Here is a 21,674-nt window from a genome sequence, read left to right as displayed (position 1 = left end):
GTGGTGGGAGAAAACCAAGTGGTTCTATTGCTGCAGGGCGCTAAGAAGACCAAATTTAACGAGTACAAGCTAAATTTGACCCTTTTACTGCACTGTAGTAGTCTGCTGATGAATTTCAGCAGCAAACCACCACCATGTTTTTTTTCCTGCCACCAGCAGAGTGCAGACCATGGGGAGGGGTCCAAGAGTACTGAAAATAGCCCCCAGACCTGTGGAAGTTGCCCATCCCTGCAATATGTGAACTGAAACTTGGCAGTCCTTTGAAATTTGCGCTTCTCCACATTTTGCAGTGGGCATCTCCAATCAAATGATGCATTCTATTAGGGAAACATTCACCCCCCCCCCCGCAAAGCATATTAAAACTGATTACATTAGGAAAACTGCTTGCAGAAATGGTGCACATTAGACAAAACTGCACGTAGCAGGAAGAACTGCACACAAGAACGCGCATGAATTTTCATGTGGACCATTAAATATTAATTTAAAAATTCTTACATTTGGAAAAATGAGAAATGCAGAGAAACCAAAATGGACTTATGTGGAGCAGACCAAAGTCCGTGTTGACCTAGTGACAACTTCATGGGGATTCGTGCTGAGATCCGCGCCAGCAATCTCACGCAAAGAAGGTACTCACGCAAAGCTTTGGCCGTGCCAATGTGAGGTCCACCCCTTCGTCAAGCTGCCTCGGTTTCCCAGCATGTTCCAAAGCCTCTTCAAGATCCAGCTCAGGCCCTTCTAGGCTAACACCCTTTCGCTTCAGGGTCTATGGAGTTTGGATGACAGAGAGCAGAGTTTTGAGATTTGGAGCTGGGGGAGGGGGGAGAAATTCACTACTGCAAGATGTCGTGAGGACCATCAACTAGGACGATTAGATAAATTCTTGGAGCATAAGGCTATCAATGACTACTAATGATGGCTAGATATTACCTCCAGTATCACCAGCAGTATACCGGGGAACACAAGTGTGGGGGTGCTATTACGTATGGGCTTCCTATGAGCATTTGGTTGGCCCCTCTTCTAGAATGCTGGATGAGACAGGCCTTTGGCCTAATCCAACACAACTCTTCTTACTTTCTTAAATACACTGATAGCTAGGATAGCTAGGATGAGAGGAGAAATTCATTTGGGTCATGTTTTAATACGAACGTTCCCAATTTCACAGTTTCAACCCAAAATGCGATCCGAAACTCAATTATCCCTCAAAATGTGCATTCTCCGAATTTCATACTTCTCCCATCAAAAATGCATACAAAAATGCATATATTAGGAAAAGGGCACACAACAGAAGTATATTAATAAAAATAACATTAAAAATGTATCAAAAATTGTTTCAGCAAAATTGCTTGCAAAAAGGGTATCTATTAGGCAAAAGTGTGTACAAAAATGAGGAGAAATGCAGACAAGACTGCATACAGATGTTCATGGACACTTTCAAAACAAATTCTCAACAATTGGGACAAACTGAAATTAAGATTGAAAAAACGAGAAACAGCTGTCCTGGCTGTCCCATCAGCCAGGACCGCTAGACTGGTGAGGACAAGGGAGAGGGCCTTCTCTGTGGTGGCCCGCACTCTGTGAAACTCTCTCCCTAGGGAACTCCGCCATGCCCCCTCTTTAATGCGCTTCCACCACGCATTAAAAATGTGGTTGTTCAGGCAGGTATTTGGGGTGGGTTAGGGTGTTTTTAGAAATATGATGTTTTTAATGTAGAATTTTATTGTTTTAAACTGTTTTTATTATTCTACATCGCCCAGAGTGGCTGGGTGCCTAGCCAGATGGGTGAATAATAAATTGAATAAATAAATAAAATAAATAATAAATAAATAGAAAAACTGAAACTGACAGATTTGTTCCTGGAAAAAAATGCATTGTGTGTATGATTGCATGGAGATTTTGTTTTGTGTGGTGTTTTACTGGCACATAGATATGCTTTTGCACCTTGGTAAAACCCACCCAAAAAAGAAAGATGGATGTGCTGTCACATCAAGGGCTTCTTCACAAGCTTTTATTTTTATCCTTGAGATGGCTCCTTCACGGAAGTTTGCGGGCTCTTTACATGACGCCATGACCCTCCAGGGCGTCTCCTGCACTAAATGCCTTTTGTTCCATTTTTAAATAGATCGCAGATCATGTGCTATCAAATTACATAGAATCATAGAATAGTAGGGTTGGAAGGGGCCTACAAGGCCATCGAGTCCAACCCCCTGCTCAATGCAGGAATCCAAGTCAGAGCATCCCTGACAAATGGCTGTCCAGCCTCGTCTTGAAGGCCTCCAGTGTGGGAGAACCCACCACCTCCCCAGGTAATTGGTTCCATTGTCGTATTGCTCTGACACTCAGGAAGTTTTTCCTGATGTTCAGCCGGAATCTGGCTTCCTGTAACTTGAGCCCATTATTCCGTGTCCTGCACTCTGGGATGATCAAGAAGAGATCCTGGCCTTCTTCTCTGTGACAACCTTTCAAGTACTTGAAGAGCGCTATCATATCTCCCCTCAGTCTTCTCTTCTCAAGGCTAAACATGCCCAGTTCTTTCAGTCTCTCTTCATAGGGCTTTGTTTCCAGTCCCCTGATCATCTTTGTTGCCCTCCTCTGAGCCCTCTCCAGTTTGTCTGCATCCTTCTTAAAGTGTGGTGCCCAGAACTGGACACAGTACTCCAGATGAGGCCTAACCAGTGCTGAGTAGAGGGGAACTAGTACTTCCTGGGATTTGGAAGCGATGCTTCTATGAATGCAGCCCAAAAGAGCATTTGCCTTTTTTGTAGCCACATCACATTGTTGGCTCATATTCAGCTTATGATCGACAACAATTCCAAGATCCTTCTCGCTCGTAGTGTGGTTGAGCCACGTATCCCGCATCTTGTAACTGTGCATTTGGTTTCTTTTTCCTAGGTGCAGAACTTGGCATTTGTCCCTATTAAATGCCATTCTGTTGTTTTCTGCCTAGCGCTCCAGTCTATCCAGATCACTTTGAATTTTGTTTCTGTCTTCCAAAGTATTAGCTATCCCGCCCAATTTTGTGTCATCTGCAGATTTGATCAGCATTCCCTGCACCTCCTCCTCCAAGTCCTTAATAAAAATGTTGGAAGAGCACTGGGCCCAGGACTGAGCCCTGCGGTACCCCACTCGTTACCTCTCCCCAGCTTGAGAAGGTCCCATTGATAAGCACTCTTTGAGTCCGATTCTGTAGCCATTACCCTGTTGTGTTCCACTTGACTTCCCTCCGTGAAAAGAGGAAAAGCGGCAAGAAGAGGAGAGAGATCCACGAAAGAGAATGGGAGACTCAGATATAAGGAGAAGGAGGTGGAACGGGGAGGGAGAAAAGGAAGCACATGAAAAAGGGAGTCGTCATGATCCTGCATTTAAAACGGAAGCAGAAAGCCCCTTTTTTTTTTAGATGCAGGATTTTAGGCTGGTGCAGAGATGTCCTAAGACGGCTTTGTTGTGGTGCATTTATTCCACACACACATCAGTAACATAATGGAAAGGGGGAAAGGTGTAAATGAACTGAACGTCACGGTAAACTGAGCATGTGCCGTGTTCTGCACAAGTATCAGAATAATTGTTAAAAGAAGAAGAAGAAAGAACATGGAGCACTGGAAGATGCATTGGTTTCAATTTGGAGCCAAGAGCATAGAATTCAGACCTCCAAAATCCAGGGAGATGTTTGGGCGAGGAGAACTCTCTGGAAGCCTTTGCTGTTTTTTTACCTCCAAAATATCGGAGTTGGTGCGGCTCTCGTGAGGCTCGCTGTACTCCGTATATTTCAAGAGCACTTTGTCCATGTCGGTGCTGGCATACTGGAAGAGGCGGTTGGTGCTGTTGAAGATGATGAGCGCAATCTCGCAGTCACAGAGGACGCTGAGCTCGTAGGCCTTTTTCATCAGACCAAACTTCCTCTTGGTGAAAGTGACCTAAAAGGGGAAACAAAACAGCAGGGATGTGCAACAGATGTGGTCAGCTTGCACCCGGGAGCGGGAACCTGCAGGCCATGAGACTGTTATCCAGCCCTCCAGACACTGCAGGCTCAATTCTTGTTCTCCAGATTACCCCGCTAGGAATCACTTTCTCTTCCATGGCGTTTGTGTGTGTGTGCATGTGGGAGAGGGTGACAAAGAATGGCATGGCGTGGTGAGAGAAAGAGCTATTAAATCCAAGGTCTCCATCGTGATACCCACAGGCCAAAAACGTGCCCATGGACACCTCTATTTGAGCTCCCTGCTCCTCTTTTATTTCTTAAGATTCTTTAAGTAATTTTTTTTAACTGGAATGTTGGCATGCTGCAAAGTGAAGGGCTGCCTTCCAGTGTCATATTTATTTGAGTTCCAGACAGTGGTTTTGTGTTTTGGAACTCAGTCTCCACCTCTGCCTTGGACTCAGCTTCTTAAGCAAGTTCCTTTTCTTCTAGTCTCACCCGTTTGCCTTTGGAGAAATGAGTGTTTTGTGACTGGCCACACCCACCCAGGCAGCCATTTTGTGAGAACACCCACAACATGCTCTCCACATTCCAAATATGCCCACCAACCCAAAAAGGTTGGGGACCCTTTAAATCCTGTAAGTTCAAGCCATTTTGGCTCTGACTCCACCTGCCATCAGCTCTGGCCCCCAATTGGCTTTTCCCATGGGCCAACAGCCCTTCATGGGGAAAAGGTGTGCTCCTGACTTAAGAAAGAATGGGGTGCTGCAAAAGGGAGATTCATCATAGCTGCCTACCAGGAAGGAAGGAAAACCAGGGATGCAGCCCCTAAGACAGGCTTCCCCCAAGCTGGTGCCCACCATATGGGATGATGGGAGTTGAAGTCCAACATATCTGATAAGTGTCAGGTTGGTGAAGGTTGGTATAAACATTTCAGAAATAACTAAGGGCAGGACCCAATTGGATGCTTATGTCCCACCAACGGTAAAGTGCAAATGTACAGTGATGCATCTTGGGGCAAAAGTTGAGAGCCAGTGTGGTGTAGTGGCAAGAGTGTTGGACTAGGAGCTGGGAGATCCGGGTTCTAGTCCCCGCTCGGCCATGGAAGCTCACTGGGTGACTTTGGGCCAGTCACAGACTCTCAGCCCAACCCACCTCACAGGGTTGTTGTTGTGAGGATAAAATGGAGAGGAGGAGGATAATGTAAGCCGCCTTGGGTTCCTTGCAAGAGGAAAAAAGGTGGGGTATAAATGCAATAAATAAATAAAAATCCCAATTTCAAGGATAAGCTGATGGGATCTGATCTAGCAGAAAGAGATCTGGGGGTTGTGTCAGACAGTTCGATGAAAATGTCGACGCAGTGTGCGGCTGCTGTAAAAAAGGCAAACTCCATGTTAGGCATAATCAGAAAAGGAATTGAGAATACAACTGCCAATATCATAATGCCCCTATACACATCTATGGTGCAACCACACTTGGAATAGTGTGTCCAGTTCTGGTCACCACACCTAAAAAAAAGATATTGTAGAGCTGGAAAAAGGGAAGAAAAGGGCAACTGAAATGATCAAGGGGCTGGAGCATCTCCCCCTACGAGGGAAGGTTACAACAGCTGGGTTTGTTCAGCTTGGAGAAAAGGTAAGTCAGGGAAGACATGGTAGAGGTGTACAAAATTAGACATGGTGTGGAGAAAGTGGACAGGGAGACATATTTCTTCTACTTTCATAATACTAGAACCCAATTGGGTCATTCCATGAAGCTGATTGGTGGGAGTTTCAGGAAGGATAAAGGGAAGAACTTCTACCCATAATGCAAAGTTAAGCTTATGTCATTCACTACCATCATAGTCACCAGTTTAGGTGGCTTTAAAAGGGAGTTAGACAAATTCCTGGTGGAGAAGGCTATCAATAGCTACTAGTCCTGATGTCTCTATGCTACCTCCAGCATCAGAGGCAGTGTGCCTATGTCCCCCAGTTGCTGGGGAACATGGGCAGGAGGGTGCTGTTGCACTCCTGTCCTGCTTGTGGGTTTGCCATGGGCCACTTATGTGAAGAAAATGCTGGAATGCATGGACCCTTGGTCTGATCCAGCAGGGCTCTTCTTATGTTCTGAATTTTGTTGTGCAAGGGGCATTGACTGCAACAGTGCTTTAGAGCTTCTGTGGCAAACTGAAATGTACTGAAATGCTCATTTCTGCAAGGAGGCAAGCTGGCGGGGTTCATATACGGGAGCTCCACTGACCTACCTCCTTCCAGAAATAAGTAGTTCCACTCATTTCAGAGCTTCCCCTAGGAAGCGCTAAATCTTCCTTGCGTAAGCAGTGGATCCTGCTTGCACAATGGAATTGTTGGGACCCACTGCTTTCCAAAGGGAATCAGTGGGGCGGAAAGGAATCGGTGGAGGCATAAGCACCAGTTGGATTCTCCCCTAAGAGTTATTATTAGGTCTTGTTGCTATATAAAAGAAATCAATAAACGAAAAATCAGTTCAATGTGTTTAAGTAGTTTCTACATCTCAATAAAAAAAAAAAAACTGTTCATAGTACTAGAGCTCATCCAATGAAACTGATCGACAGTCGATTCAGGACAGATAAAAGAAAATGACCGATAAAAGAAATTGTCACACAACGCATCATTGTGTGAGCTAGTGTGCTATAGTGATTTAAGTATCAGACAACGAACAGGGAGACCCCATTCACTGGGTGTCCTTGGGCCAGTCACTATCTCTCAGCCTAATCTACCACTCGGGGTTGTTGTGAGGGAAATATGTAGTTTGTTGTGAGGGAAATATGTAGGTTGTTCTGAGGGAAATATGTAGGTTGCATTGAGCTCCTTGGGGAAAAGGCAGGATATAGATGTAACATAGAAGAAGTTTGTGGAACTCTCTGCCACAACATGTGGCAATTGCCAGAAGTTCAGATGACTTTGAAACATTAGACGAATTCATCTAGGACTGGCCCATCAATAAGTATTAGCTGTGATGGCTAAACGGAGCTCCCAGGTTCAGGGGAAGTCTGCCACTGAAAACATCTTCTGCCTTTAAGTTCCATTTCTGGGCTTTTTCAGAGGCGTCTCGTCAGCCACTGTGAGAAACGAGATGCTGAACCACAGGACTGTTGCACCTCTTTATGCCTCGGGGCTGGAATTCAATTTCGGAGAAGTTCTCGGGGGCCACATGCCGGTGGTGGGCAGAGCCAAAGGCAAAATGGGTGGGGCTGAAGTACCAAAAACACCAGCACATTTTAGCTGAAAGCTCTTCCTGCCAGTAGCTCAGCCTTTGCAAGGTGTGTCTGTCAGCCTTCTGAAACGGGGAAGTCACTGCACAAACGCACAAAAGAACTGGCGATCAGGGGGAAAGGGGGTGTGGCCTTCCGGGGAAACCCAGGGGGCCGGATTGGGATCCCTGGCCTGAGGTTCCCCACTCACACGGGACAGGCTGGACTGATCGCTGCAGCTCCTTCCATTTTAAAAAGGCACTTACCTGCCTGTTTCGTTGGTCCAAAATCCGGCTAATTTGTATCTTTTTCCGGCCCATTGCAATTCAGTGGAGATGAAGGTGTCTTTGTAGGATTTAAAAAAAAAAAAAAAGATGTTTTACACACACACACACACGCAAACACACTCCAGAATTTCTGCACTGGTCAGAAGCCTGTTAAGAGCACATCCAGATTAGGACTTTAAATCAGTTTCAAGCCAGTTTAATCATCACAGCTGCCAATCTCTGAACCTTGGGGGTTCTGCATTTCACAATGGGCTGAGCAGTCTTCTGCACAAACCCACTATTTCTGGGAGGGGAGAGGCACAGCAGCGCCGACAATTTCAAACCAGTTTCAAACCAGTTTCAATGCGTGGTGCGAATGTATCTGCAGTCTGGCCGCACTCAAAGCACCTGACTTTGAAGGCAGTATTACGCCTATTATTAGGCTCAGAGGAGCAGGGCGGATGGGAAACAGGGGATGTTCTCCATCTGACCGGCTGCCCTGAACAAGCCTCGGAGGAATCTGTCCATGGATTTTTCCACCCACATACTATTCGAAGACATGCCTTGATTGCTATGCAGAAAGAAAGTATTATGCAATTCAACACTATTTCAATATATTATATAAAATATAATGTTAATGTTTTAATTGATAAACAACAGTTTAACAGCTCCTGGTCAAGGTTCTAACCAGCCAAAGCCATGGCCTGCCTCCAGGATACTCCAAGACAGGTGTGGGCAGCAAGTAGTTCTCCAGATGTTTTGGACTTCACCCTCCAGCATTCCCGACCATTGGCCATGCTGGCAGGGGCTTCTGGGAGCGGAAGTCCCAAACATCTGGAGATTTACTTCTGCCCACCCCTGAGGCCCAGTTTTGGCTCCATTTCTGTTGGCACTCATCACCCAAGTTCGTTACTAGAGCGAGTGACAGACAAAGATATTAAACAAGCCAAATAATCATCCTCCCCACATTTATGCCCTGTTGACACTATAGACTGATGAGAAGCAGGGTCCATTGCAAGCTTCATGGCTGGCCCAGATTTATTTAGCACAAGAATGAGAAGATGGCTCCCTGCCCCATCATACAGTCTAAACATAGACACAAGGAAGGCAAGAGAGGACAGGAGGCAATGTTAAGCATAGCCAGAAGAGTGCCCCTCTTTGCCATTTAGGAAATTATGTCAGGTATGCACTACCAGTCAGTGGAAGATCCAAAACGTGAGTCTCCCATCACCAGACCAAGGACTGGGGGTCTCAAACCAGAGACGAGACCAACAGGGTGTTAAGAGTTCCGTTCCCATTGGTGAGTTCCGAATTGCTGGCTTTTTAATCTCCCTCTTTGACCAGCCTTGTCTTTTTCACTCTCCCTCTCTCATCTTTTGCTTCTTGCAGTCAAGCATCTCGGGCTAAATTTAGCCGTTCAGGGCTAATTTGAAAAAGATGGAAGGAAATGGTGACGGGCGCGTTCCCATGACCCACGGCAGAGGCAATTTGTGTCACCACCCACACAGGACACGGAAAGGTACACTTGGCCAGACAGGGACCTCGGTGGGAAGGGGAAATGGAGAAATATTCCCGTGGGGAAGCCCCACACTGCCAGGCTTTGAGCACTGAACTTACAGAAGACCTCGATTCTCCAGAAGTCGCAACTGTAGTTTATCAAGGGTGTGTGTGTCTGAGGGAGAGAGAGTGGAAGGTGTGTGTGTGTGTGAGAGAGAGAGCGTGTAAGGCCCAGATGCAATCTATGATAGAGGCAGAGGCAGCCTTTGATTAGTCCATGCAGCAAAGGTGTTTATATGTGTGAGGGTGGGGTGTGCCTCTTGTTATCCCACAGGAGCACATTAAAAAACAATGCAGAACATGGAACTGGCCACTGAATGCAGCTCCCTGACAACCTCAAGGTGAAAGCTGTGGTTGTCATTTCATTTCAATTTATTTTTATTTTTTAAAGTTTTAAAAGTTTCTAGTCCTTATTGTGGCTAATTTATTTATTTTAGATATTTTCTTCAGCGCACCTTTCGGCCTGACAACAAGCCTCTGACAGAAGTGAAAATTAACAATGAACATTCATTCATTCGTTCGTTTGTTTGTTCAATTGTATTTATAAGCTGCTTTTTATAAGCTCAGGGTCAAAGTGATACAGAAAGAGGAATACTACAAAATACAATTAGGCTAATCGGATGGGAAGAAGAGGAAAACTACTGTGAAACACACAAGGCATTTACACTCTTAAGAAAAGTCAGCAGTAAAGAAAGGTTTTCAAGGCCTTCTTAATGCCCTGTATGACATTTCCCACAGGCACCTTCCTGGTTGGCCACTGTGTGAACAGACTGTGGGGTTAGAGAGGGTTTTGGTCTGGCCCAGCAGGCTTTTCTTTGGTGCTTACGTTTAAATGGGGAGTTCCAGAATGGCGGGCCCAGCACCAAGAATGCCCCGCCTCTCACATGTGCCAACCCAACTGATGATACTGGTGGGTTTCCAAGCAGGGCCTCCAAAGCAAATGTGAGCATAAGCAGAGCAGGGGTGACAAGTTACGAAGACCCAAAAAAGAGGAAATGCTTCAGCAAAGAGAAGATGAAAGAGGACACACTTTTGTGTAAAATGCGCATCTGCTTTTTTATATGTAGAGATGCAAATTTACTGACTAGTACAAAGAGCACCAGTTGTAACAAAACAAAACCCATGAATGCTAAATTGCACACAACTGGAACACACAAGTCTCTGCCATGTTGGTGAGTTTATTATGACTATTAGGTCTATCCAGATTGCAATACCTTTATGTATCGATGTGCAACCTTAAATGGGGATAATATTATTTACAATGCACAGGGTACTGATTTGAATATGTGATGTCTTTATTTTCACCTTGAATGATTTTCACTTCTGAGGAAGCCTGTTGTGAAACAGGAGTATATCCGGATTCCTGTAAAAATTGAAGGCCGCAACTTCCACGGCACGGTTCTTCCAGCTGCTATTAATTACTGTTCACCAGTTTTATCTACATTTTGTAATTCTGCTCTTTGTATCGTGCTGGTACTTTTGTGGTCCTTTTTTGTACACACGCTGTTTTTTGTCCCCTTATATTACAATATTATATAATTTATACTTGCGTGTTCCAGTTGTGTGCAGCTTAGCATTTGTGGGTTTTGTTTTGTATTGTGATGCAAATTTAGACATTATTATTATAATTTAAAAACAAAGACAGTCCATCTCATCATCACAAAAACAAAGACGGTCCATATCATCACCACGCGGAAGGCTGCGGCTAGATGAGCTGTATGCTCGCCTGTTCAATCTGTTGTGCAGGTACCAACTGTGGATGCTCAACAGATTTTACGGCTCTTGATCTTGGAACTGGGCAGAAGAGCCTTTCAAACAGAGGACACCTTCAAAGTTTTGGTCCTCTGTAGAAGAGGATGCCTGGCCACCGTAAGGTCATCACAATATGAGCGTTAGGATGTACGAGTGTAGCAGCCTCGTACGTTAGGATGTACGAGTGTAGCAGCCTAATTTAGTTTAAATTAAACCTAAAGAATTTAGGTTTTGCTCACAAAACTTGCAAGCATGCCCCGTTCGAAGCTCTGAGTACGAGCACAGACACATGTCCACTGAAAATATCCACAAATTGTTGAACATGTGCTCAGTGCATCTGTCTTGTTCCTGATTCCCAGTTCAATTTGAGCACATTTTCTAATCTGCGCAAATTTTCTCAGTGGCCTGCACCAGCCCTGCTTTAATCTATGGAGGAAATCTGCGCATATTTGGGTAGGCTTGTACAAATTTGGGGAGACTGGTGCAATTATCCTGTTCGATTGTGGGTTGATTTGAGCAAGTTTCCCATTCACGAATCCTAAGGATGTTGAACATTACTTGTTCGTTCATCCCTATATCCTTTAGGTAACCTGGTCCCAAGCTATTTGGGGTTTTAAAGGTTAACACACCAGTACTTTGAACTGGGCCCAGAAATGGGCTGGTAATGTTTAACATTCTTTTTACATGGCAGCTGTGATCATGGTGAAAAACATACACTCCCTGGGCCCTAACTTCACCGTCCCCCAACACACGCCTTTTCCTTTCCTAGCATTTGAAATCTATGTTGGCAGCATTTACAGAAATCTCAGAAGAACTGGAGGGGTGGTGCCAGGGGTCTACCAGCTCTCAGAGGTGCAATCAAGAAAGTCCTTGTCATCCGAGAAAAATTTGCACCCAGGACCCAGGACTAGGGGGAGGGGACAGGTGGAGGACGATTCCCAGCGGTTGAGTGTGCAAAGCTTTAAACACCCCACATACCTTCTCTGTTGCTTCTCCTAGCTCATAAAGCCAGAATTAAGCATACAAAGCAAGAGGAATGGTCTTAGGCAAATATTCTCAATTTGCACATTTATGAGGAGTTGGCTTTCCTCGGCACCAGGCGCAGAATTAAAAACTGGGCTTTTAGCTGGCAATAGCACAAGGCAGGATTTTCTCTACGTTTTTGGTAAAAAGATGCCAAACCCCTAGAACCCAGGCTGGAAGGAAGCAAAACCTTCCAAAAATCCTTTAGACTGCTCTCCCCAACCTGATGCCCACTGGATTTTTGGACTACAGTGCCCAGCATTCCTGACCATTGGCCATGCTGCCTGAGGCTGATGGGAGTTGGGGTCCAAAACATCTAGAAGGCACCAGGTTCGAAAGGCTGTTGTATACTCTTTGAGAGAGAGAGACTCAGCTGTCCCCTATGCTTTTAAATCGGGGTTCTGCGCTATCTCAAAAGGGTGTAAGAGAGGAAGGTGGGCGATTTGTTTCAGTTCGGTTTTGATCAGAATTTCCCCAATTTGCACTTCCCAGAACCGCACGTGGAAGTCGATACATTTCTGAACTTGTGATGCGATGCGCAGAACAAGCAAATAAAAGCATTCCCCAAATGCATACATCTGAAAAATGCACACAAACACGCATTCATCAATGGGAGAAAACACATCCATTCCAAAAATGCGCACAATTGATGTGTACGTTTGGGGGGGGGACATGTGCGGATAAATGCACACATTTTCATGCAACCCCCCCCCAAAAAAACTCTGATGAGTCAAAGTGAGCTTTGAGATGTACTTTGGAGACCCTCTTCGCACATCCCTAGGATCAGTTTTTATAAATGGAGAAAATATGCCATCAGCCTGAAGGAACAAACAGTGAAAAATGCGAGCCATTTATCAAAGGGAACTTTGGTCACCAGGAGACAAGAGTTTTTGATTCTACCCTGTACCTGGATCACTGTTAGCTCAGCAGGGTATATGCTTGATAACGTAGCCAGACAGAGCTTATGTAAGGAGTCCGGTGGTTTCATCAGCCGTCTCTTCCCTAGGAAGCTCATTAGAGAAGACAGGAAAGAGATGGAAAACCAGGGTGGACTGCTCTCCATGACGATCTTTCTATTAGGGTTAATGATTGAATAAAAAGGAGTGTGTGTGTGTGTGTGCGCGTGTGTGTGTACACACACACACACACACACACAGTTTTCTGGAGAAAAGGGTACTGGAACTCTTGGATTATGCTTCCTCAGGAGTAGATGGCAATTCAATTATAATGAAGAGCACTAAAATAGTGGACAAATTCTCTCTCTCTCTCTCTCTCTCTCTCTCTCTCTCTCAGACAGAAGAAAAGTTGCGGGAACTCAGTTCTGCTGAGTTCCACCAGAAAAAGCACTGTGTGTGTCTAGCACCCGAAACCTAGGCAGTGTACACCACATTTCCTTCACTAGAAAAGCACCGAATGTAGTGTCAGCCACAAAATCCTGACAGTTTCCCTACAGAAAAAATAAAGAATTAAGCTTCTAGCCCTTATTATAATGGCAACAATATGGTTGTCAGTGTGTGAGTAGAGAAAGCCCTCGGGATGCTTCTGAAATTGTCTTCCTCCAAACGTCTCCTTGGATTTTGGAGGGAGGAATGTTCTGGTTTTGATTTCCCAAACTGAGCCTGATGCATTAGACATCTTCCATTTGGCTGGTTTTTAAACATTTCTGATTTTTTTGTAAAGAGTGCAGTGTCTATGCACAGCTTGGTGTTCTAATTGTGTCTTTCTCCCCTCCCCTGCATTACTAATGCAGACACTATTTTGTTGCAGTGTTTCATCGGTCTTGATGCGATCATATGCATGACTGCATCAAGATTCTTTTGGGGCTTACTGATGGATAGGAGCACTGGGGCACGCTGCTAAAAACAGCACACAAAAGGAACCTTGATGCAATCATGCATCTCGATCTCATACAGATTGCTTTGTTGTAGTGTTTTACCCATCTCGAGCAAGAAAGAACAAATCTGCCCCATCTTCTGCATGGACAACCCTTCAGATGTTTGAAAATATTTGTTTAGATGGAGGGAAGGATTTATCGAGGGCCATTATGAACCAACCCATTCCCTACGGTCAACATCTGAGACCCTCCTCCAAGGATGGCAATAAGGAAGAGGGTGCCTTTTTAGTGGTAGCCTCCACCAGATTGTAGAATGCTCTCACCAGCAAGATCTGCCTAGCACCAACATTGTCCTCTTTTCAGTGCCAGGTTAAAACTTTTCTCTATTCCCAGGCATTTGATGGACAATTTAATGCATCCGCTGAATTGTTTACACTTCTCAGTGTTGCTCTAGTCATTTCATGGGTGGGTGGGCGGTATTGTAGTGGATCACTGATTTTAACTGTTTAAAATTTTGTCTGTTTTAATTTTGTTGCGAGTCAACTTGAGTCATTTTTGCGAAAGGCATCTAAGAACTCTAATAAATCACAATCATATTAGGCACAACAGATTAATAGAACCTCCATATTTTAGAGGCTGAATATTTATTAATCTACCGCTCAATACAGAGGATGGCTTTCTCTGTTGTGGCCAGCTTGCAAGCTTCACAGGGCCACCTTGGCTGTCCTCTGTCAGAAACAGGGTGCTGGGCCAGATGGGGCCTTCATGACATGAATCCAGAAGGCCTTGTCTTATGTCCTTAAGTTTAAAAGGACTGGAAACATGTATGGAAGAGAACAGCTCTATCCACCATTAATAGCCATGATAACTAACTGGGTCAGATTCGGAGCATCGGATACTTGATTACCATACAGTTGCACTCATTTCACATACCAGCAAGGTGATGCTCAAAATCCTACAAGCTAGGCTTCAGCAGTATGTGAACCGAGAACTACCGGAAGTACAAGCTCGGTTTCGAAGAGGCAGAGGAACTACAGATCAAATCACCAACATTCGCTGCATCATGGAGAAAGCAAGAGAATTCCAGAAAAATGTCTATTTCTGCTTCATTGACTACGCTAAAGCCTTTGATTGTGTGGATCACAACAAACTCTGGCAAATTCTGAAATAGATGGGAGTACCAGACCACCTTCCCTGTCTCCTGAGAAGCCTGTACGAGGGCCAAGAAGCAACAGTAAGAACCACACATGGAACAACCAATTGGTTCAAAATTGGGAAAGGAGTACGACAAGGCTGCATATTGTCGCCCTGCTTATTTAACTTATATGCAGAGTACATTATGAGAAACGCCGGGTTGGATGAATCACAGGTTGGAATTAAGATTGCCGGGAGAATTATCAACAACCTCAGATACGCAGGCGATACCACCCTAATGGCAGAAAGCGAAGAGGATCTAAAGAGCCTCTTGTTGAGGGTGAGAATGGAGAGTGCAAAAGCTGGTTTGAAACTCAACATTAAAAAAACGAAGATCATGGCATCTGGCCCCATCACTTCCTGGCATATAGAAGGGGAAGAAATGGAAGCAGTGACAGATTTTATTTTCTTGGGCTCCAAGGTCACCGCAGACGGTGACTGCAGCCATGAAATTAAAAGATGCTTGCTCCTTGGGAGGAAAACTATGGCAAACCTAGACAGCACAGTAAGAAGCAGAGACATCACCTTGCCGACTAAGGTCCATCTAATCAAAGCTATGGTTTTCCCAGTAGCAACGTATGGCTGTGAGAGCTGGACTATAAGGAAGGCTGAGCGCCGAAGAATTGATGCTTTCGAACTGTGGTGCTGGAGAAGATTCTTACGAGTCCCCTGGACTGCAAGGAGGTCCAATCAGTCCATCCTAAAGGAAATCAACCCTGCGTGCTCATTGGCAGGACAGATACTGAAGCTGAAGCTCAACTATTTTGGCCACCTAATGCGAAGAGAAAACTCCCTGGAAAAGACCCTGATGCTGGGAAAGACTGAGGGCAAAAGGAGAAGGGGAAGGCAAAGGATGAGATGGCTAGATAGCATCACCGATGCAATGAATATGGACTTGAGCACGCTCCGGGAGAAAGCGGAGGACAGGAAGGCCTGGCGTGCTATGGTCCATGGGGTCACGAAGAATCGGACATGACTTAACGACTGAACAACAACAACAACAATACTTGATTACAAGTCAGATCTGCCTATATGCCATGACAACTAAATGGAGCCTTTGTGCACAAAGCTAGTCTACCTGTGAACACCAGAAATCCAGACAAGCAGCAGAGTCGTGCCCTCCTTTTGAGCTTCCTCTGTAGGCATCTTGAATGTCCCCTGCTGGAAGCAGGATGCTGGGGTGGCTAGAATTTTCATCTCCTCAACCCTGACCATTCTTGCTTTCTTACATTTCTAGATATGCCCCCCCCCCAATAATTGTGTTTTTTTAAAAAAACAAAACTAGAATCTCGGGGGTTCCACCCATCTTTCTTGGGAACTTTCCATAAATTGATCTCAACCCAGGCAGCAAAACTGCGTAGGTGTCTGTGAATGCACCGGGCCTCTGTGCCAAACATGTTATTAAGAGTGATGCCCTGGTGCCCGTTTATGGGTCATTTGCATCGCGGCAGAGTCTGTAAACTTCCTACTGGGGGCTGTAATGAGAGCTGAGAGAGAGAGAGAGAAAGAAGCCTGAGAGGTGCGCTCTATTTTTCTGCACGGCTCTTGGCACTCTGCTGGCACTGGAGGAGAAGTTGCTCACCTACAAGGCCTCATTCTCTCTGCTGCATCTGGGTTGTGCCCATTCGGAATGCAGGCAGCGCAGTGGTTCATATGGGATGCTCCACCATATGTAAAAATTGTCTGCACCTAGAAAGCGAGTGTGTCAGGAAGAGGGGCTGTAGCTAGCACTGTGCAGGAATTTCTCTAGAGAATGTTCAACTTGAATGTTGTGGGCACCAGAATTGGCCAACAACCACCCCGCCCCCCAGCATATTTTGAGCGCTGGGAGTGTGGGTGGGGGGAAATCACCCCCCGGAGCTTATCCTGATGGCAGCCAGTTCCCTTCCCCAAAGCCCCCAAGAGAACAGTGCCACTATGTCACATGGTGTTGTCCCATGGTGATGGGTGGGAAACCGCAGACTGCCAGGAAAAGCTCCAAATTTTGCCCCAATTTCTCCCCACTCATTTTGCTACCCATGAACAGGGCGGCTGAACTTGCAATTGTGGGGGGGGGGGAATCCTAGCTTGGCCCTAATTCTACCTTAGCTTTCTTCCTGACAGGCTAGCTTTCTGTGTGTGGGGATTATTTATTTTGTGAATCATGGGAGCCCCCACCTCAGTGGTACAGCCCAGACACACTTTGACCATCTCAGTGAGAAATAGGCCATAAGAAAAGGCCTGCTGGGTCAGACCAAGGTTGTGTTCATTTAGCCCAGTGCTCTGTTTCTGACAGTGGACAGCCAGATGCCTCCAGGAAGACCACGAACAGGACAACTCAAGCCCTTTAGGGAGCAATCCTATGTCCCCTAGACAGCATCTGGGGGAGATAGGATTTTTCAGTTTCCTGGCTCCGAGCTTGTAGACAGGACTCGGAGCCAGGAAACCATGTGCCTTACCCCCTCCCTCTCCCCCTTGTAGCCGTCATGGAGAAAACAGTGCAGCTGCTTCTCTGTGCTCGGAAAACGGAGGACAGAGATGGGGAGAAGGGGGTGTTCCTGGGGGAGGGGAGGAGACCAGGGTGGGAGGCATTCCTACGATTTTTCCTATGGCTACCCGAGCCACCTTCCCTCCCCCTCCCCAAAGCCTCCGCTAGACAAGAGAACTCACCCATCTAGCTAAAATGCAGAAAGGCAGGTGCAAGGCTTCTCCCTCTCTGTATAGGATACACATCAGCCTCCAAGTTCCGGGGGCTTACAAGGACCCGGGGGCAACCCATAGGATTGCGCCCTTACTCTGCTGCTGTGCATTTCTGCTGCTGTGTTGTGTTTTTAAGCCATTTTTAAAAATCTGCATATTTTTTCGGATCTTCTTGTGGCTGCCTGTTTTAACCTCCACTGCTTTTAATTCTTAGGGTTATCGTGCTGCTGTCAATCTGATTTATATGGGCTCGGGATTTAATTTGTTTTTCTTGTATATCGCCCTGGGACCTATCAGCTATTTAGCAGAGGTGTTGAACCTCTTTCAACCTGAGGGCTGAATCGAATCCCAGAAGTTCTCAGGGGCCGCATTCCATTGGTGAGCGAGGCCCAGAGGCAAAAGGGGTGTGGCCAAAAACAAAAATACCAGCCTATTTTAGCTTAAGGCGCTTCCTGCCAGTAAGCCTTCAGAGAGGCATTTCAATCTTTTATAATGGGGGGACTGTACAAAGGTTTAAAACCACCAAATAATCAAGAAACCACCAAATAATCGGTGGTCAGGGGAAAGGGGGTGTGGCCATCTGGAAAACTTGCTGGATGAGGACCTCAAGGCCAAGGTTTGACACCCCGGTTATACGAGCCCACAAATAAATCTTAGAAATAAAGCATTAAATGATGGGGGAAAGCCCTCCTTTCTGGGTTGTCCCCATTCAGAGGTAGGCTGACTCTCACCGTGCAGACTTCATTTCGTTATTTTATTTATTTATTACATTTCTATACTGCCCAATATAGCCCAAGCACTCTAATTCACAACAATTAAAAACCATGAAATGCAGCATTATCATGGTGTAATACCTCTCAACATTAGACTCGTCTCCCCTACGGATTTGTCTTATTGCTTTTATTTTTTGTTAAAGCCATCTATTTGGCTTTAAAAAAAAAAAAAGCTTACACCCGAATAAACACACAAGGGATCAGGGCCACAACATTTTTATCTCAGCAGTAAACCGGCCAATAAAACATATCTGGGTTTGGAGTTTGGGGGAGCAGAGTATTTTTACAAAAACAAAAACCCTACATCCTCTCTCTCTCTCTCTTTCCCACCTCCGGTGCCCCGGAACAATTGTTCCCGCCCCCTGCATCTCTAATCCTAAAATCCATCTTTGGAGGAAAACCAACAGAGATTCATATTCTCACCAGTTTTTCCTGGTGTTTCCAGAAGTTTAACCCTGGGAAGAATGATGTGGAAACAAAAGCCGAAAATAAGAATGTCAAAACCAAGCCAAAGACCAAAATAAAACAGACAGCAGGAAACCGCCGGGGCAGCGCTGCCATGCCCACAAGAATAGGTAGCCAGGAAGAGGTGCCGACCTCTCGGAAGGGATCTATGCAAAACAAACCAGAAGGCTCCCCGTGTCTTTAACATACAACAGCTTTCCCCAACCTCAGGCTTTCCAGATGTGGAACCCTAACCCAGCCCCAAATTTTACCCCTGCCCACACTTGCTCATTTGGCTACCCATGAACAGAGCAGCTAAATATGTGTGTGGGGGAAAACTCTGGGTTGGCCATTGTTCTGACTTAGCTTTCTCCCTGACATGCTAGCTTTCTGTGTGCAGGGAGTCTCCCTTCCTTCCTTTTATGGTCCCAGGGCATAGTCTGAAGGGACTATAGGCAGCCCCCTTGCTGAAGCTAAGCAGGTCTGGGTCTGGTCAGTGCTTGGAGGGGAGACCACCTGGGAACCATATGTAGCCATCTTGAGTTTCATGATGGAAGAAAGGTGGGATATAAGTGTAATGAATGAATGAATGAATGAATAAATAAGCATGTCACCATGGGAGCCCCATGCAGGATGTTGGGAGCTGTGGAAGAAGGTGGACATATAGCCTGAGACATTTTACAGATTCAGAGAAGCTGTGACACTCCAAGCCTAATACCAAAACCTCTTCCCTGCTATTGCATAGATGCCCCTAAAAGCTCTGGCAACTCTCTGGGATGGATGCTGCATCTGATTGTTGAGCAGAGCCAGTCCCTTGCCGATTTTAAAGCCAAAAGGCTGGCTGTCCTTTTGGTTTTATGCTAGAAAAACATGGTTGTCCTACAAGAGGGTTATCTACAGTTCACAGTGAGTCTTGCTGGAATGCAAAACAGCAGGTCATGTTTAGGCGCTTCTTAAAGGCCCTTGCATTTGGCCCTGCCTCTTTCAGTCTGAGGGCCACATTTCAGAGATGCTCTTGGGGGCCACATTCTGGTGGTGGGCAGGGCCTAAGGCAAAAGGGGGCGGGGCCTCAAACAAACAAAAGCCACATATTTTAGTTTAAAGCACTTGCTGGCAATAACTAAGCTTTTGGAGAGGCATTCCAACCTTTTAGAATAGGGGTTGGGGGGAAACTGAGCAAAAGCCAGGAAACCAGCAAGCTACTGGGGGTTGATAGAAAGTGGGCAGGGTCATTTGAGAAAACCTAGGGGGTTGGTTGAAGACCCCGAAGTGGGGCTCTGGGAAGGTGGCATAGGCCACCTTGTGTTTTTTAATGACACTGTATGACTTGGCGCTTTGAAACAAAACGTTCAGTAACAAGATTTGCCTACTGAACTTAAAACATGGTTTGGGATTCTACGATTGGGCTGTCTGAATAGATTTTGTAGGTTCACAACAGAGAAAAAATGGATATATAATTTGCCCTAGCTTCTATATACACACACACACTCCTTTCCTTTTGCAGTGTACGCACAACAGCACCCGCCCACGGTGATTCTGGCTAATTTCTGGAGTGACAAAGAGTGAAAGTCGCAGTTTATTTTGGGGGTGTTGCAGTTCCCCATTTGTGGTTCCGGTCACAGGTCTTTCACTGCAAAGTGGGCAAGGGGGAAAGGGTTTTTGAGCAGGACTGGAAAAATTCCACCCAGTCTTGAAGAAAGGATGAAGAAAAACCGAGATCTCTCATAAAGGCAAAGTGGATCCTCCAAGCTCTGAGGCAGTGTACCTCTGAAACCTGGTACTGGGGAGAAAATCAACAGGGCTGTTATTCTCATGTCCAGATTGTTGGCTTCCTGGCTGGCCGCTGTTGGAAACAGGACGGACCATTGATCTAATGCACTAGGGCTCTTCTTGACAACTGTTAACCAGATATCTATTCAAGACGAGGCTGGACAGCCATCTGTCAGGGATGCTCTGACTTGGATTCCTGCATTGAGCAGGGGGTTGGACTCGATGGCCTTGTAGGCCCCTTCCAACCCTACTATTCTGATTCTACGATTCTATGATCTAAGTGGAGCATCCAGGGCCAGGAGCAATCTACCTCTGAATACCAGTTGGCGGCAAACATGGGAGCAGAGCGGTTGCTCTGCTTGGGAGCTTCCCAGAGTCATCTGACTGTTTGCTGTTAGAGACAGGATGCTGGGCTATGCAGAACTACATGATCTGATCCAGTAAGGCTCACTTGTTTCGAAAAAAATATATACACCCTTCCCTTCAGGGGAAAAACCCTCAGAGCAGCTCACAATCAGTTAAAGAAAACACCAACTGATTAAAACAATAAACATAACAAACCAGAAATGACATCTGCTTTTAACCTGTAATTATTATTTTTTAAATGTAGGTTTGATAGAAGCAAAGAGTTGGAAGCTACCTTGGAGGTCATCTAGTCCAGCCCCATTCTCCATGCAGGAATTGTGCTGCTTCAGCAACCCTGTGCAACCTGTGCTTAAATACTTCCACCAAAGGAGAAGTAGTATGTTTGGTGGAGGCTGGTGGCTCCGATATCAGTGGGGCAGTGAATCTGTTCCCAGTCAGAACTCTAAAGGAGCTATCCAAGGTGCTTCCACTGAGTCTGTTCCACTGTCCAACAGCCTGTACCATTAGGAGGTTTCTCCTAATGCTTAGCCAGTTCTGCTTCCTGGCAATTTCCACCCTCGGTTTTAGAACCTGCTCCCTGGAGCGACAGGGAACAAATTTGCTCCACCGTCTGCCCTTCAGATATTTGAAGACCGTGGTGAACTCTCTCCTTAATCTTCACTTCTTCAGGCTAAACACTTCTTGAAATGAGATAATTCTTGGATGCACCACTTTAAGTGCCGCTGTTCTCCGTACAGTGCCTTGAACTTTATGGAAAAGCAAGGTAGTGAAATGCTGCCGCTCGCATAGAAAGAAGCCAAATTTTAAATGCTGCCTAGGAATAAAAGGAGGAGCAAAAAGAAAAGCAGAGTCAACCTGGATTAAAACACACACACACACAGCTAGCTACATA

At 45.7% G+C, this 21,674-nt stretch overlaps 1 protein-coding gene across 2 annotated transcripts in view; it reads right to left on the bottom strand.

Annotated features, from left to right (window-relative positions):
* The window catches only part of MEF2B (myocyte enhancer factor 2B), a 55,437-nt gene that overhangs the window by 14,103 nt on the left and 19,660 nt on the right, over window positions 1-21,674 (bottom strand). The window contains exons 2-4 of one of the 2 annotated variants that reach the window (XM_084825552.1): window positions 7,391-7,469; window positions 3,708-3,911; window positions 635-763 (exon numbers count right to left, since the gene is read on the bottom strand). In XM_084825552.1, the coding sequence (XP_084681678.1) occupies window positions 635-763; window positions 3,708-3,911; window positions 7,391-7,444 (387 nt within the window). In that variant the 5' untranslated portion in view covers window positions 7,445-7,469. Of the gene's footprint in view, window positions 1-634; window positions 764-3,707; window positions 3,912-7,390; window positions 7,470-21,674 lie in introns of those variants that run through there. The other variant, XM_084825551.1, reaches the window with a different exon arrangement.

The sequence above is a fragment of the Heloderma suspectum genome, chromosome Z, assembly GCF_057233095.1.
Source record: "Heloderma suspectum isolate Gila_16-S chromosome Z, 16-S_ref, whole genome shotgun sequence".
Classification (NCBI taxonomy): domain Eukaryota; kingdom Metazoa; phylum Chordata; class Lepidosauria; order Squamata; family Helodermatidae; genus Heloderma; species Heloderma suspectum.
Note: the sequence above shows the minus strand (reverse complement) of the source record. Positions and strands in the feature narration are given on the sequence as shown.